At 45.4% G+C, this 16,182-nt stretch overlaps 1 protein-coding gene across 31 annotated transcripts in view; it reads left to right on the top strand.

The window, feature by feature from the left end:
- LOC111977620 (ankyrin-3) overlaps nt 1–16,182 on the top strand; it is a 150,528-nt gene that overhangs the window by 76,359 nt on the left and 57,987 nt on the right. For 26 of the 31 annotated variants that reach the window (XM_070448531.1, XM_070448530.1, XM_070448532.1 and 23 more), the window contains 9 exons: nt 323–421; nt 537–734; nt 2,024–2,122; nt 2,971–3,069; nt 8,317–8,514; nt 14,255–14,353; nt 15,009–15,107; nt 15,406–15,504; nt 15,734–15,829. In XM_070448531.1, the coding sequence (XP_070304632.1) occupies nt 323–421; nt 537–734; nt 2,024–2,122; nt 2,971–3,069; nt 8,317–8,514; nt 14,255–14,353; nt 15,009–15,107; nt 15,406–15,504; nt 15,734–15,829 (1,086 nt within the window). The remainder of the gene's footprint in view (nt 1–322; nt 422–536; nt 735–2,023; nt 2,123–2,970; nt 3,070–8,316; nt 8,515–14,254; nt 14,354–15,008; nt 15,108–15,405; nt 15,505–15,733; nt 15,830–16,182) is intronic. The other 5 variants (XM_070448521.1, XM_024007143.2, XM_070448527.1 and 2 more) reach the window with 1 other exon arrangement.

The raw sequence follows: 16,182 nt of genomic DNA, 5'->3' as shown, positions 1-16,182 counted from the left end.
TGGGTGTCACACTACACTCAGCTCTTCAGAAATTCAACAAAAAATGATAAGCTAGTCAAAATTGAGTAATACATACATACATGCAGATTACCAATGTCTGTCTGTCTGTCTGTCTGTCTGTCTGTCTGTCTGTCTGTCTGTCTGTCTGTCTGTCTGTCTGTCTGTCTGTCTGTCTGTCTGTCTGTCTGTCTGTCTGTCTGTCTGTCTGTCTGTCTGTCTGTCTGTCTGTCTGTCTGTCTGTCTGTCTGTCTGTCTGTCTGTCTGTCTGTCTGTCTGTCTGCCCATCTGCCTGTCTGCCCGTCTGTCCGTCTGTGTGTTCCAGAGGGGTGAGACAGCGCTGCACATGGCAGCACGGGCGGGTCAGGCAGACGTTGTGCGATACCTGCTGCAGAATGGAGCTAATGTGGAGACCAAGGCCAAGGTGAGCCCTCCACACACCCTTCGTTGTCTAACTGGGTTGAGAACCGATGTGGTGTCATTTTGTTGCACATTGTGAAGAGAATGAACAGAATATAATAGTATTTGTCTCCCCCCAGGACGACCAGACGGCGCTGCACATCTCTAGCCGGCTGGGGAAGGCTGACATCGTCCAGCAGCTGCTGCAGAGGGGGGCTTCTGCCAATGCTGCCACCACGTCAGGCTACACACCCCTCCACCTGGCTGCCCGAGAGGGCCACGAGGACGTAGCTGCCATGCTGCTGGACCAGGGTGCATCGCTCTCAGCCTCCACTAAGGTCTGTGTGATTGGGTTAGGGTCCAACCAGAAAATTAAAAGCAAGCACTCACAAATAACAGTTCAACCATGGTCGTTGTAGTTTAGTCAGTTGAGGATCAGCAGGTTCAGGCTAAGGACAGTGTGGATTGAACATTTCTACCATTGATTGGAGAACAATAGTCCTTTTGAAGATGCTTTTCCTCATCACTGGTGTTTATTTTTCATTTCCTAAACCTTATCAGGATGAAAATGACATGGAAGCTAATTTCCTTACGCTTTTACACATGTAATTGAGCTATGATCTTCTTGAAGGTCAAATAAGACCTTGGGGAATTGGTGCATTTGTACGTGATTTTGTGCCTCCGTCTCTCTCTCTCTCTCTCTCCAGCTATCTCTCTATCTCTCTATCTCTCTCTCGCTCTCTCGCTCTCTAAAACATACACTATATCTGAGGGGACAGTACCTTAGATACCGTAGCTGTCCAGAGGCATGACGTCAAGTCATAGTGGGACCAGTGTATTGGCTGTGATGGTATTGCACAGTACAGTGACTGCAGAGGGCGCCAAACCGCCAAACCAAACACACAGTCATTTTGTTTTAACAATAATACCATTTAATGTTTTATTTATTTATTTAAACTTTATTTAATAACTAGGCAAGTCAGTTAAGAACAAATTATTATTTACAATGACGACCAACAATAAGTATAATTCCTTTGGAGATTTTAGAAAATAGAGAACAGCCCCTGAAGAAAAATAGGCCATAACAGGACATCACAATTGCATGGCAATATTGAGTGTGTATTACAACATTAGGAAAAATTAGGCCAAACGTTGCTGTGCGTGATATGGGAGTTATCTGTAGGAGTTCCACATTCCTCTGGAAAATATGACCTAATTTCTTAAAATACCCTCCCTAACACAGAGGGACTTCGCCAAGATTAACATGATCACATTATACGCTATCCTTTTATAGATGACGAATAGGATATGAAAAACAGACCCAGTGACATCATTTCTCAGGTTATCGCAACCCACTGAGCAAGCCAAACACCTTTCCCACCCACCATACTTCCTTTCACATGGCAATGAAGCTAAAGTGAACGAGACCCTACTATAAGGTTATTTAACAGTATGCCGTTGCAGTGTCCCCGTCTGTTGCTGTTTGCAACATTGCAGAACCTTGCACGTCTTGACTGCACTTCAGCTCTCCTGTTTAACAGACAGTGCTGTCAGTTAGGTCGTCAGAGCAGGTCTGTTCTCCCTGGCTGTCTCATGTTGATGCTGTGTCTCCTGATGTCTTCTACAGAAAGGGTTCAGTCCTCTTCACGTGGCAGCCAAGTATGGGAAGATGGAAGTGGCCAGCCTGCTTCTTCAGAAGAAAGCAGCTCCAGATGCAGCTGGAAAGGTAGGATATGTGAGAGCTACTCTTGAAATACAATAACATTCACTTGGCAATTTGAATTGCTTCTAGTTCTATGGGATTGTTTGTGGTGTTTGAGACCAATATAATTCATTCTAATAGAGTGAGTGAGATAGTAGAGGTCCACTCTCCCCTTCCCTCTGTTGGAATGGATGTCATACGACATCCTGTAGGACTTTGGTCTCCTACCATGGTATCACCTGCGTCTTTCTGAAAAGGAGCAGAACCCTACTGAAGATAGATTCTCTTCTGAGACACACACACACACACACACACACACACACACACACACACGCTCACAAACACACACAGACACACACACTTATAAGGAGCCTACTGGTAATAATTATGTGTCAGATCAGTGTCTGTGTGTCCATCCATCTGAAAGTGCTAAATATAAAAGCAAGAAGGTATCATAATGAATAAAAAAACTGTTTGTGGTTTTAAAAGTGCTTGGTGGTGTCACGCTAAAACAAGTTCCCATCTAATGGTGTATCCACACTGTAGCAAAATAATATGCAGGCTGTCACGCACACACAATAACATAATTTGGTTTCCTGGGTGACTGTATATCACTAGAAATATATTTTCTGTTGAATATATTTCTGTTGAAATATTCTTTATTTTGCTAGTTGTGTGGATGCACTGTAAGTGGGTTTCATTCAGCTTTGTGTGCTCAGTGGTGTCACACTAAAACAGGTCCCCGTCTGAGTGGGTTCCATCAGCTCCATGGCTTTTCCGTCTGTTCTGATTATGTTCTGGCTTCCCCCCTGCTGATGCTTTGGTGTTTGTTCCCCTTCTAATGTCGTGTTGCATGTGTGTGTGTGTTTTAGAGTGGGCTAACTCCACTGCATGTAGCTGCTCACTACGATAATCAGAGAGTGGCTCTACTGCTTCTGGATCAGGGAGCATCTCCCCACGCCTCCGCCAAGGTACTTCACTCAAACACACAATGTCATACACAGTCAGCATAATGGGACTAGTACCATACTGATTTGGATTCATTGATCTGATTACAGTTTTTTTAATTGCTTTGGTACAATTTTCAGAAGTATGTGGTGAATTTTCTAAACTCTTAGTACAAAACTCCAAACTGGTAACACTTGCAACACAGCCAGTCCCGCATTCAACACCTTTCATTCTGCATTCATTTTGTTTGTAGACATCTTGCGCCACACAACCATTGATCCAAAATATACGTTTAATCACCAAAATACAGCATAATGATATATTCTCAATTTAGTTATTTTAACAAGCAGTTAATCCAATAGCAACAAATGCAACATATTGTACAGTCTCGACGTCAACAGTGAAGAGGCGACTCCGGGATGCTGGCCTTCTAGGCAGAGTTGCGAAGAAAAAGCCATATCTCTGTCCAGTGTCTATGTTCTTTTGCACATCTGAATCTTTTCTTTTTATTGGCCAGTCTGAGATATGGCGTTTTCTTTGCAACTTTGCCTAGAAGGACAGCATCCCGTAGTCTTCACTGTTGACGATGAGACTGGTGTTTTGTGGGTACTATTTAATGAAGCTGCCAGTTGAGGACTTGTGAGGTGTCTGTTTCTCAAACTAGACACTCTAATGTACTTGTCCTCTTGCTCAGTTGTGCACCGGGGCCTCCCACTCCTCTTTCTATTCTGGTTAGAGKCAGTTTGCGCTGTTCTGTGAAGGGAGTAGTACACAGCGTTGTACCAGATCTTCAGTTTCTTGGCAATTTCTCGCATGGAATAGCCTTAAATTCTCAGAACAAGAATACACTGACTAGTTTCAGAGGAAAGGTCTTTGTTTCTGGCCATTTTGAGCCTGTAATTGAACACACAAATGCTGATGCTCCAGATACTCAACTAGTCTAAAGAAGGCCAGTTTTATTGCTTCTTTAATCAGAACAACAGTTTTCAGCTGTGCTAACATAATTGCAAAAGTGTTTTCTAATGATCAATTAGCCTTTAAAAGGATAAACTTGGATTAGTTAACACAACTTGCCATTGGAACACAGGAGTGATGGTTGCTGATAATGGGCCTCTGTACACATATGTAGGTATTCCATAAAAAATCAGCCGTTTCCAGCTACAATAGTCATTTACAACATTAATGTCTACACTGTATTTCTGATCAATTTGATGTTATTTTAATGGACAGAAAATAAGCTTTTCTTTCAAAAGTAAAGGACATTTCTATGTGCCGCCAAACTTTTGAACGGTAGTGTATGTTTCGATTAAAATCATTGCATGCTTCATCTATGGCCTGAAGGAGGGTGGTACACTCGTGGGGAAGGCAATCATACATCTTCCAGCTGTATTGTAATCGTGTATTGTATTTTACAGTATTGTATTGTAGTGGTCCCACTGGGGTCACATACCAAAATGTGTGGACTTGACACTTTGGATAAAAGTCTGCTATGTAAATGGAATATATCACGTTATTACAGTACTGAATTCTAGAGAAACCTCATTTTGGATAGATGTTTACTGTATACGGGATGCATTTCTTTCTTGTTTTGGACTTTCTGGATTATTTGCATATTGGTATTATATTGATATTGTATTACTGCATTGTAGGAGCTAGAAACACAAGTATTTCGCTGCACCTGCTGTAACATCAGCTCATTTGTGTACGCGACCAATAAACTTCAATTTCATTTGTGACTGAAGTAAAATCATAATAGTTACCTAAGGTTTAAGTGATCATCAATTAAGAGCAGTAGGATTAAGTAATGGGAACATGTATTTTTAATGAAAGTGAAGAGAATCATATCAAAATTAATGAAACATTGCATTGCGAAAGGCAATGACTTGATATGAACCTGTATTGCAATGTGGAACATGTATTTGTAGATGAAACACTGATCAAGTTTGGTGAAAAAGTGACTGATTTTGTCTGTTTGACTTAGTCAATTGAAAATGTGCTAAGAGTTTTGAAACAACTGTCTTTTTGATGATGTGTTTTGAGTTTTGTATTAAGAGTTGTGAAATGCACCACATACTGTAACGCAGGCATAATGTAGATGTTTGGTCCACAGTGCCAGCTGATAAACATTACAGTATCAGCTTATAACGAACRGATGAACCATTCATTCGTTTGTATTTTTATACTCTTAAATGTGTTTATGCTTGTTGTCTCTTGTCCTTGACCTATCTTGTCTTTAACATTGTCTTTGAGAGTTAGGTTTAATCTTTGGATTGGCTTAACTTTAAAGACATCTAGTAGCTGAAAGAGTACACTTCAGTAAAATGTACATCATGCTACAAACGGATTGTTTTATTAACCAATGATGATGAGAACAGGAGAGGGTAGGAGGGATTTAACTTCCAGTGCTGTCTTTCAAAGAGCAACCATGGATGATATAGGCTAGTAAATGTGCTATTGTGTGACAGGATTGAGTGCTAAATTGACTGCTTCATTCTGCTTGTTTGTCAAGACTGTCACAGCCTTCTGTGTGGTCCCATAGAAAAGCATGGTAACTTAGTTACTGCTGTTGTTGAACCGCATAACAGTTAGACAAAGCTCTACGTGTGCCAGAGTGGACCATGCCCAGTGACTTAGGGTCACCTTTTGGTTGGCTTGTGGTCGTACAGGCCCTGCTGTAGTGTTGGAAATTATGCTCAGGCTATCCACTTACATCCAATAAAACTGTCTTGGATGAAGGAAGCCTTGTAAAACAATATTTCTCTCTCTCTTTCTATTCACACCCCTTGACTTTTTCCACTTTTTTGTGTTAAAAAGTGGGATTAAAATGGATTTAATTATCTTTTTTTTGGTCAACAATATACACAAAATACACTAATGTAAAAGTGGAAGAAAAATGGATGGAAAATAAAACACTAATATATCTTGATTAAATAAATATTCAACCCCCTGTGTCAATACATGTTAAAATCACCTTTTGCAGTGATTACAGCTGTGAGTCTTTCTGGGTAAGTCTCTAAGAGCTTTGCACACTTGGATTATACAATATTTGCACATTATTCTTTAAAAAATACTTTAAGCTCTGTCAAGTTGGTTGTTGATCATTGCTAGACAGCCATTTTCAAGTCTTGCAATACATTTTCAAGCCTATTTAAATCAAAACTGTAACTAGGCCACTCAGGAACATTCAGTGGTATTCTTGGTAACATTCTTGGTAAGCAACTCCAGTGTATATTTGGCATTGTGTTTTAGGTAATTGTCCTGTTAATAGGTGAATTTGTCTCCCAGTGTCTGTTGGAAAGCAGACTGAACCAAGTTTTCCTCTAAGATTTTGCCTGTGCTTAGCTCTATTCCGTTTCTTCTATCCCAAAAAAACTCCCTTGCCAAGGACAAGCATATCCATAACATGATGCAGCCACCACTATGCTTGAAAATATGAAGAGTGGTACTTCGTGATGTGTTGTGTTGGATTTGCCCCAAACATAACACTTTGTATTCAGGACAAAAAGTTCATTTCTTTGCCACATTTTTTGCAGTATTACTTAAACACATTTTTACTCCTGAACTTATTTAGGTTTGCCACAACAAAATGGTTGAATACTTATTGACTCAAGACATTTCAGTCTTTTATTTTTTATTAATTTGTAAACATTGTAAACAATTTGTCAAATAATTCCACTTACGGGGTATTGTGTGTAGATCAGTGACACAAAATCTCAATTAAATTCATTCGAAATTCAGGCTCCAACAACAAAATGTGGAAAAAGTCAAGGGGTTTGAATACTTTCTGAAGGCACTGTAAATCAATCAGTGTCTCTTGTCTAATTTCAGTGTTTTGGAAATAAATTAAATCTTCTCTTGGAGGCTCAGGCTTGGCTTGGTGAGATGTTGAGATTAAAAGGGTTATAAGTCACATGACAGAAAACAGTTGATGTGTTTCTCAGCTGCCTGCCCTTCTGGCTTCAGTCACAGCAGAAACACACGCACAGACAGACAGACAGACAGACAGACAGACAGACAGACAGACAGACAGACAGACAGACAGACAGACAGACAGACAGACAGACAGACAGACAGACAGACAGACAGACAGACAGACAGACAGACAGACAGACAGACAGACAGACAGACAGACAGACAGACAGAGATGGAAAACTGTAAATTTATACAGTCTGGAAATCTTTGCCAATGGCCTGAAACAGTCGTAGAATACAAAAATCAAATCTGATTTAATACACGTAGTCGTACTATGTCATCAACTGTGATATGATATGCTTGTTATCATGGTATGAACTAATATTACTGCCTTGCACTGAGTTACCTTATTTATTATATGACAGTTGAAGTAGGTGTCAAGAGCTTGTCTCACTTTTCCATATCTGCCTACTGCATCTACCCACGGTCTCAGCTCTGTCTGCATTACACCCCCCACCGCCCTGCACTCCTTGGACTTTTCATGGCGTTAAAGCCTCCCTGTAGTGTCATACCACCAGTGGAGCTCCTCTAATGGTCCTCCCCAGGGAAACCCTTTGGGAATGTTGGGATGGATCCGGCTTTAACATCCAGCCAAATACTCTTTTTCTGCCTGCCTGGCGCTATTGTTATTTAGTAGTGTGTGTCTGGTGAAGGGAGAAGAGGGTGAAACATGTAGTTTCTGTTAACATCATCCTGGTGGTTGAAATTTGTCTGACAAGACTATTTAAATTATATCAATAAAACTAAAGATATCCCTAGGCTTAACAAGGCCTTAAATTAAATCTTGCACCTAGCTAAGATTATGGAATGTCTAGTGTACTGTGTGTTATCATCTCTTTATCTAGAACCCTAATGAGGTCCCATACAGATAAATATTTGGAAAAATAATAGAAGAGAGTAGAATAGAGCAGGGGGCATAAATACACTGTAATTTTAACTTAAAAACTGCAAATGGCACGATCTGCCCCATGGCAAAATGTGTAGAATTGCAAGAAATTWGCTTAAAAACAGTTAAATGCCCCAAGGCAAAGTGTTCTCTCTGATGGCAAGAGGGCCTTTAAAATCTTCTTTGACAGGGCCTGAGACTTGATTTCTCCGGTCATGCACTGCAGAAGTCATAGCAAAATGCTTGTATGCTATTTTCATCGCACTCTAAAGTAAGAGTTGTGTTCTGATATTATGAGGGGGTCCCTGATGAATTTGTTATCACAAAAGGGGTCCCGATGTGAAAAAGTACCCTGGAATAGAGTACACTCAGAGAGTGCTGAATACCTTTCCCCTGTGTCTCTTCTTCTTAGAATGGCTACACACCCCTCCACATAGCTGCCAAGAAGAACCAGATGGACATAGGGACCACGCTACTGGAGTACGGGGCGGACACCAACGCTGTGACCCGCCAGGGCATCAGTCCTGTTCACTTGGCTGCACAGGAGGGCAGTGTGGACCTGGTCTCTCTGCTCCTCACCAAGAACGCCAATGTCAACATGGGCAACAAGGTAACACACACACACTGTGTATACACAGACAGACAGACATACAAAGCACACATACAGCACACTATACTACATTCACATAAACACACACACACGCAACAAACACACACTCTCACCTGGCCTCACAGGATGGTAACTTATGTGGAAATTACATTTTTACAGCTCAACACTCATAGGCCTCAAGACCCATCAGTACCTTGGACACACACACACTCATACTTTACACTACTGTTCACATACACACATGCACAACAAGATGGCGCCGACAGACATGGTCGCCCTGTTTCTAGCTCCTAACCAACTTTGCTGTATATGCTTTTTACATTATTTGGTCAAAACTTTTCTTGAATTATTACCGACAGCTGAAATAAAAATTGGATATTAGATCGGCAGTCACTCACCAGGATTTCGACCAGAAATGTTTATTCCCTGAATTGGATTCTTTGTTTGAACTTCCTGATGCAATTCTATTAATTCTGAGGGCTGCTACAAGTCGCCATCACCAAAGAAGAGAAACACAGAGTAGGCTCTTAGTCAGAGTAGGCTCTTAGTCAGGAGGTGTGCATACCGTTCACCGCTTCCGAGTATATTACTCGCTAATGTTCAGTCCCCGGGCAATAAAGTAGACGAGCTCAGGACGAGGATCTCCTTCCAGGCAGCCACCAGGGTTTGTAACATACTCTGTTTTACTGAATCATGTCTCTCTCCGGATATACTGTCCCCATCAATTCAGCCAGCGGGGTTCTCCGTCCATCGCGCGGACAGGAAGAAAGAACTCTCCGGGAAAAATAAAGTTGGAGGTGTATGTTTCATGTTTAACTACTCATGGTGTGATTGTGGTAAAGTACAGAAACTCAAGTCCTTTTGTTCTCCCGATCTGGAATACCTCACCATCAAATGCCGAACACATTACCTCCCGAGAGAATATTCCACTCAAGGAACTACACTGGACTTTGTGCAAACTGGAAACCGCATATCCTGAGGCTACATTTATTGTACATGGGAACATTAATAAAGGAAATCAGGAAAACGCTACCAAAGTTTTATCAACCCATCTCTTGTGCTACTCGCTCATCGAGCACTCTTGAACGTTGCAATTCCCCCGCCCGCCCTTTGGCAAATCAGATCACGCCTCCATTTTGCTCCTCCCCTCCTATAGGCAGAAACGTAAACAGGAAGTACTTGTGTTAAGGACTGACCAATCAAAATTTGCAGCATTCGCGCAAAACTGAAAGTGTGAACCACAGCATTTAACCACGGTAAGGTGACTGGGAACATCATTTGTACAAACAGACTAGCTATGCCCTCCGCAAGGTAATGAAAAAGGCAAAACGGCAGTATAGGGACAAAGTGGAGTCGCAATTCAACGGCTCAGACATTAGACGTATGTGCCAGACAATCACGGGTTATAAAGGAAAAGCCAGCCACGTCGCCGCTTTGAGGAAAACACAGAACCGCCAACTCAGGCGGACGCCGCTCAGATGGACTGTGAGCTCTCGTTCTCCGTGGCCGACGTGAGTAAGGCATTTAAGCATGTTTATCCGCATATTCCAAGCCACATCATCAGAGCATTTGCAGACCAGCTGGCTGGAGTGTTTACGGACATATTCAATCTATCACAATCTGTTATTCCCACTTGCTTCAAGATGTCCACCATTGTTCCTGTATCAAAGAAAGCAAAGGTAACTGAACTACATAACTATCACCCTGTAGCACTCACTTCTGTCATCATGAAGTGCTTTCATGAGGATCATATCACCTCCACCTTACCCAACACCGTAGAGCCACTACAATTTGCATACCACCCCAACAGATCCACGGATGACGCAATCGCCATCGCATTGCACACTGCCCTCTGCCCTATCTCATCTGGACAAGAGGAATACCTACGTATGTAAGAAAACTTTTCATCGACTACAGCTCAACCTTCAACACCATAGTGCCCTCCAAGCTTATCACTCGGGATCACTAAGTGCGGTCTGAACCCCGCACTGTGAAACTGGGTCCTGGACTTCCTGATGGGCTGACCCGAGCTGATGAAGGTAGGCAACAACACCCCCACCACATTTAACCTCAACATGGCCCCACTGTGTGGTCACGCATGTCTCCAACTCAATCATCAAGTTTGCTGACGACGCAACAGTGGTAGGCCTGATTACAAACAATGACGAGACAGCCTACAGGGAGGAGGTGAAGGCCCTGACGGAGTGATGCCAGGAAATATAACATATTCCTCAACGTCAACAAAATGAAGGAGCTTCCTGCCCTCCAGAACTTCTACATCATCTGGTGTCACAGGAAGGCCAAGCAGATCATCAAGGACCTCAGCCACRCAAGCCAGGGCCTGTTCACCCCACTACCATCTACAAGGCAGATACAGTAAAGGTGCATCAAAGCTGGGACAGAGAGACTGAAATACAGCTTCTATCTCCAGGCCATCAGAATGTTAAATAGTCACCACTAGCCAGCCTCTGCCCAGTACATTTCCCTGAACTTAGTCAGTGTTACTAGCCAGCTACCACCCGGTACTCTGACCTGCACCTTAGAGACTGAAGCCCTACGTACATAGTCATTGAACACAGGTCACTTTAATTATGTTTACATACTGTTTTACCCACTTTATATTTTTATACTGTTTTCTAGTCAAGGCTCATCCTATATAACTACTATATTTCTTCATTTCTTTCTTTTTGGGGGATTTGTGTGTATTGGGAAAGGGAAAGGGGGATACCTAGTCTGAATACCTTCAACTGAAATGTGTCTACCGCATTTAACCCAACATTTACTGCGATGGCGGTCAGCGCTCACCTTCTGCCGCCCACCCGCCCGTTTGAGCGATTCCTGGACGGCTCTCCAGGTCTCCTTTGAGTGCTGCACCCACTCCTCCACTGCAGGAGCCTCGGTCTGGCTCTGATACCATGGTGCCAGGATCGGCTGGTTGCCCAACACACACTGGAAAGGCGACAGGTTCGTGGAGGAGTGGCGGAGTGAGTTTTGGGCCATCTCCGCCCATGGGACGTACCTCGTCCATTCTCCTGGCCGGTCCTGGCAATACGACCTCAGAAACTTACCCACATCCTGGTTCACTCTCTCCACCTGCCCATTGCTCTCGGGGAACTGGGGACCCCGATCAGAAACGATATCCTCAGGCACCCCGTAGTGCCGGAAGACGTGGGTAAACAGGGCCTCGGCAGTCTGCAGGGCTGTAGGGAGACCGGGCAACGGGAGGATACGGCAGGACTTCGAAAACCGATCCACAGAGACCAGGATCGTGGTGTTCCCCTGAGACGGGGGAAGGTCGGTGAGGAAGTCCACTGACAGATGTGACCAAGGCCGTTGTGGAACGGGGATGGGCTGTAACTTCCCTCTAGGCAGGTGTCTAGGAGCCTTACTCTGAACACCGAACAGGAYGAGACATAAAACCTCACATCCTTCGCTAAAGTGGGCCACCAGTACTTCCCCCTAAGACCCCGCACCGTCCTCCCAATTCCCAGATGACCCGAAGAGGGTAGTGTGTGGGCCCACCGAATCAATTTGTCATGAACACCAAGCGGCACGTACTTCCGGCCCGCTGGACACTGTGGTGGCGTGGGTTCTAACCGTGACACCCGCTCGATGTCCGCGTCCACCTCCCATACCACCGGTGCCACCAGACATGAGGCCGGAAGTATGGGGGTAGGATCGATGGACCGCTCCTCGGTATCATAGAGACGGGACAGCGCGTCGGCCTTAGTGTTAAAGGAATCTGGTCTATAGGAGATGGTGAACCGAAATCTGGTGAAAAACATGGCCCACCTTGCCTGGCGAGGATTCAGTCTCCTCGCTGCCCGGATGTACTCCAGATTGCGGTGGTCAATCCAGATGAGAAAAGGGTGTTTAGCCCCCTCAAGCCAATGTCTCCACACCTTCAGAGCTTTTACCACAGCCAGCAACTCCCGGTCCCCCACGTCATAGTTTCGCTCAGCAGGGCGGAGCTTCGGTGGCATGCCCGGGCGCTGTGATAGCACGGCTCCAACCCCAGCCTCGGACGCGTCCACCTCCACTATGAATGCCAAAGAGGGGTCCGAATGAGCCAATATGGGAGCATCGGTAAACAGCGCCTTCAGACAACTAAAAGCTCTGCCCGCCTCCGCTGACCACCGCAAACGCACCGCCCCCCCCCTTCAGCAGTGAGGCAATGGGAGCAGCCACCTGGCCAAGACTCCCAGACGAGCTCCTCCATCACCGATCAGCAGTGTGCCCTCTCCGACCACAACTGGTGCAGGAGGAGACTCCTCCTCCGGTTCCCCTAGATGCAGCACCCCCTAACTCCATGGGTGTTGGAGCGGGAGTGCTGGGGGGTGGAACAAACAGGACCCGCTCTGGACGCCCGCGGGCAGCTAGCAGGTTGTCCAGTCGGATTGACATGTCTATGAGTTCGTCTAGGTTGAGGGTGGCGTCCCGACAAGCTAGCTCCCTGCGGACGTCCTCCCGGAGGCTACACCGGTAGTGGTCCATCAGGGCCCTGTCGTTCCACCCCACTCCAGTGGCCAGGGTCCGAAACTCCAGCGCGAAGTCCTGCGCGCTCCTCGTCTCCTGCCTAAGGTGGAACAGCCGTTCACCCGCCGCTCGACCCTCCGATGGGTGGTCGAACACTGCCCGGAACCGGCGGGTGAACTCAGGGTAGTGGTCCCTCGCTGAGTCTGTACCCTCCCAGACCGCGTTGGCCCACTCCAGGGCTCTGCCCGTCAGACAGGAGACGTGGACGCTCACACTCTCCTCTCCAGAGGGAGACGGGCAAACAGTAGCCAGGTAAAGCTCTAGCTGGAGCAAGAGACCCTTGCACCCGGCAGCCGTTCCATCGTACTCCCTCGGGGGCGCGAGCCGAAGAGCGCTGGGTCCGGACGCCGCCGGAGAAGTTGGTAGCGCAGGCTGAAGAGGAGCTGGAGACGAGGTAGGGAGGCCGCTCCTCTCCCATCTGTCCATTCTCTCCATTATCTGGTCCATCGCCGTCCCGATCCGGTGTAGGATGGCCGTGTGATGGAGGACACGCTCTTCCATGGATGGGAGAGGGGGCGCAGCTGCTCCTGCTGACTCCATGGCTGAAGGTGCGGGCTTCTGTCACGAAAGCTATGAGTGGTGGGTGTGGAGTCAGGCGCAGAGAGCAAAGCTTCCAATGTAGACGTATTTATTCAGCTGGGTCTAGCCAACATACAGGCACAATGACCAGTAAACAGTTAAGTCCCCCAAAACCAGGCAAAATAACGAACAGCAAAAATACGTATAAGCAAAACAAAAATCTACCACAGACAGAGGAATAAGCCCGCACAAATGCAGGTGGTGCCTGGAAGTTTAAATAGCCCCGAATTAACAACAAATAAGGTTCAGGTGAAAACAATCAAGACAAAACCAACAGAAAAGAAAAAGGAATCGGTGGCAGCTAGTAGACCGGTGACCACAACCACCGAGCGCCGCCAGAACAGGGAGAGGAGCCACCTTCGCTGGAAGTRGTGACAGGATTAGACCACAGCTGAGTCTCTCATTTTCACTGATGCTTTTCACTGAGTTCAAAAGCAGCCGCAGGATTTAAAAAATATTTTCAAAACAACCTCCTTGCTAGCTAAAGTCCTATCCCTGTTACATTTTAAAAACGTGGATGAATAAAGAGCCTTTGCTTTGACAAAGCTGTGATCCCCCCCACCATGGAAAAGGCATTCTAACCGTGTGTGTGTGTGTGTGTGTGTGTTTATGCGTGCTATTTCAGAGCGGCCTCACACCACTCCACTTAGCAGCGCAGGAGGACAAAGTCAACGTGGCAGAAGTCCTGCTCAACCAGGGGGCGGACATCGACCCCGAGACAAAGGTGAGGGTCACGCTGTTTCTACGGAAACCACAGGGAACAGACTGTACAGACTATCACAGTGAAAGACTGTGGGACAAAGAGATGCCCTTGATTTCAACTCTCCTCTGTCAATCATAGACCAGGGGTTATAGATGGTTACTTCATGTGTTTAGAATAGTGCATTACTAAAGTAATAAAATATAATCACCTGCCCACACACACACACCTTTCTGCAGCACTGTGTTCTCAGGTGTGCCATGAATAAAGTATAGGAGGACACCTGAGTGACAGGTGTTTGTGTCTGTACATACGGCACTACCAGTAACCGCCCATTGTCAACCTCCCCCCATAGCAGGGACACAGACAGAGGCCTGCAGAAGCTCAAGGTTACACAGCACAAGGTTACACAATGTGTTTGGGCTGACAGCACACTGGTTTACAGCCAAGGCTGTTCATTCATTCATCTTTTCTATCAGGTGTTTCTAATAGAGAAGTGTTATTAAGTTCTTGATGAATAATAGTAATTTTGTGTCACACTTGGGTAAAGTTAATGTTAGGTACGTCCTATTCACACAAGGGCTGTGACGTCACAGGATGAGAAGTAACAAGCTCACACCTTCCTTTCTTCGTCTCTATCGTTCCCCCTCTCTCTGTCCCTTTCCCTTGGGTAAAACAGATGGGATACACTCCGCTGCATGTGGCTTGTCACTATGGCAACGTCAAGATGGCAAACTTCCTCATACAGAACCAGGCCAGAGTTGATGGCAAAACAAAGGTAAACAACTGAAGATCTCTCCCATGTGGTGTTCATTTGAGCTTATTTACTTTTGTCAGGTTGTGTGTGTGTGTTATTTCACCTCCCTAACACTCTCTTTGTTTTGGTCCCACTCTCTCTCTCTCTCTCTCTCTCTCCCTCCCTCCCTCCCTCGCTGCCCCACTGTTTGTATTAATATTTTCTCCTCCTCGTTTTTCTCTTTGCATTCCCCTTTCCTCACTCCTCAATTTCTCCCCGTCTCATTCTTTCTCTCACTATCATCCCTCTCGCCATCCCTCCCTTTCTCCTCTGTCCCCAGAACGGCTACACGCCCCTCCACCAGGCGGCGCAGCAGGGTCACACCCACATCATCAACCTGCTGCTGCAGCATGGAGCCTCGGCCAATCAGCTGACCGTGGTGAGTGAGGCACCATAGGAAAACCTGCTGTCTCAGCAGCTCTCTGACAGACGCCCCAGTCAGCAGGGATACACAGAGACAAATAGAGCAGAACTGTACAACATACATTGTATACTGTACATACATACACATACACAGCACTAATGTGTCCACAATAACAAAGTAAAAACACACACATATTACAACCTCCTATCCTTTACACCTCCAATTCTTCTCCTCCTCTTTACAGAACGGGAACACAGCCTTGTCCATTGCCCGTCGCCTTGGTTACATCTCAGTGGTGGACACTCTCATGCCGCTGACTGATGAGAATCTGACCTCTGTGGTAAGACCCCAAGTCTGTCTCTTTGTCAGTTTGTCTTTGTTTGTTTGTCTGTATGTTTATCTTTCTGTAAGTTTGTTCGTCTCTCTGTTTTCATTTGGACCAGTGGGGCCTAGCCCCATTGTTATCGCTTGTCTTTGTCCAGTGAATATTGCTTCTGGCACTCAATTTGACTGTAAATCTCAATTGGTGTATTGTACTCATTGATGAGTCTACTCACCTGGCATGAACCCAGGCCATTATCTGATAGTAATTGAGCAAGCAGACACAGCAGCAGTGGAAGACTTGAGTTGTGTTCCTTTGCTGTACTGGTAGCAGGTATAGATTACGCATTATGCACACCTAAACACTAGTCC

This window comes from Salvelinus sp. IW2-2015, linkage group LG18, assembly GCF_002910315.2.
Source record: "Salvelinus sp. IW2-2015 linkage group LG18, ASM291031v2, whole genome shotgun sequence".
Classification (NCBI taxonomy): domain Eukaryota; kingdom Metazoa; phylum Chordata; class Actinopteri; order Salmoniformes; family Salmonidae; genus Salvelinus; species Salvelinus sp. IW2-2015.
This window is presented reverse-complemented; position numbering and strand designations above follow the sequence as displayed.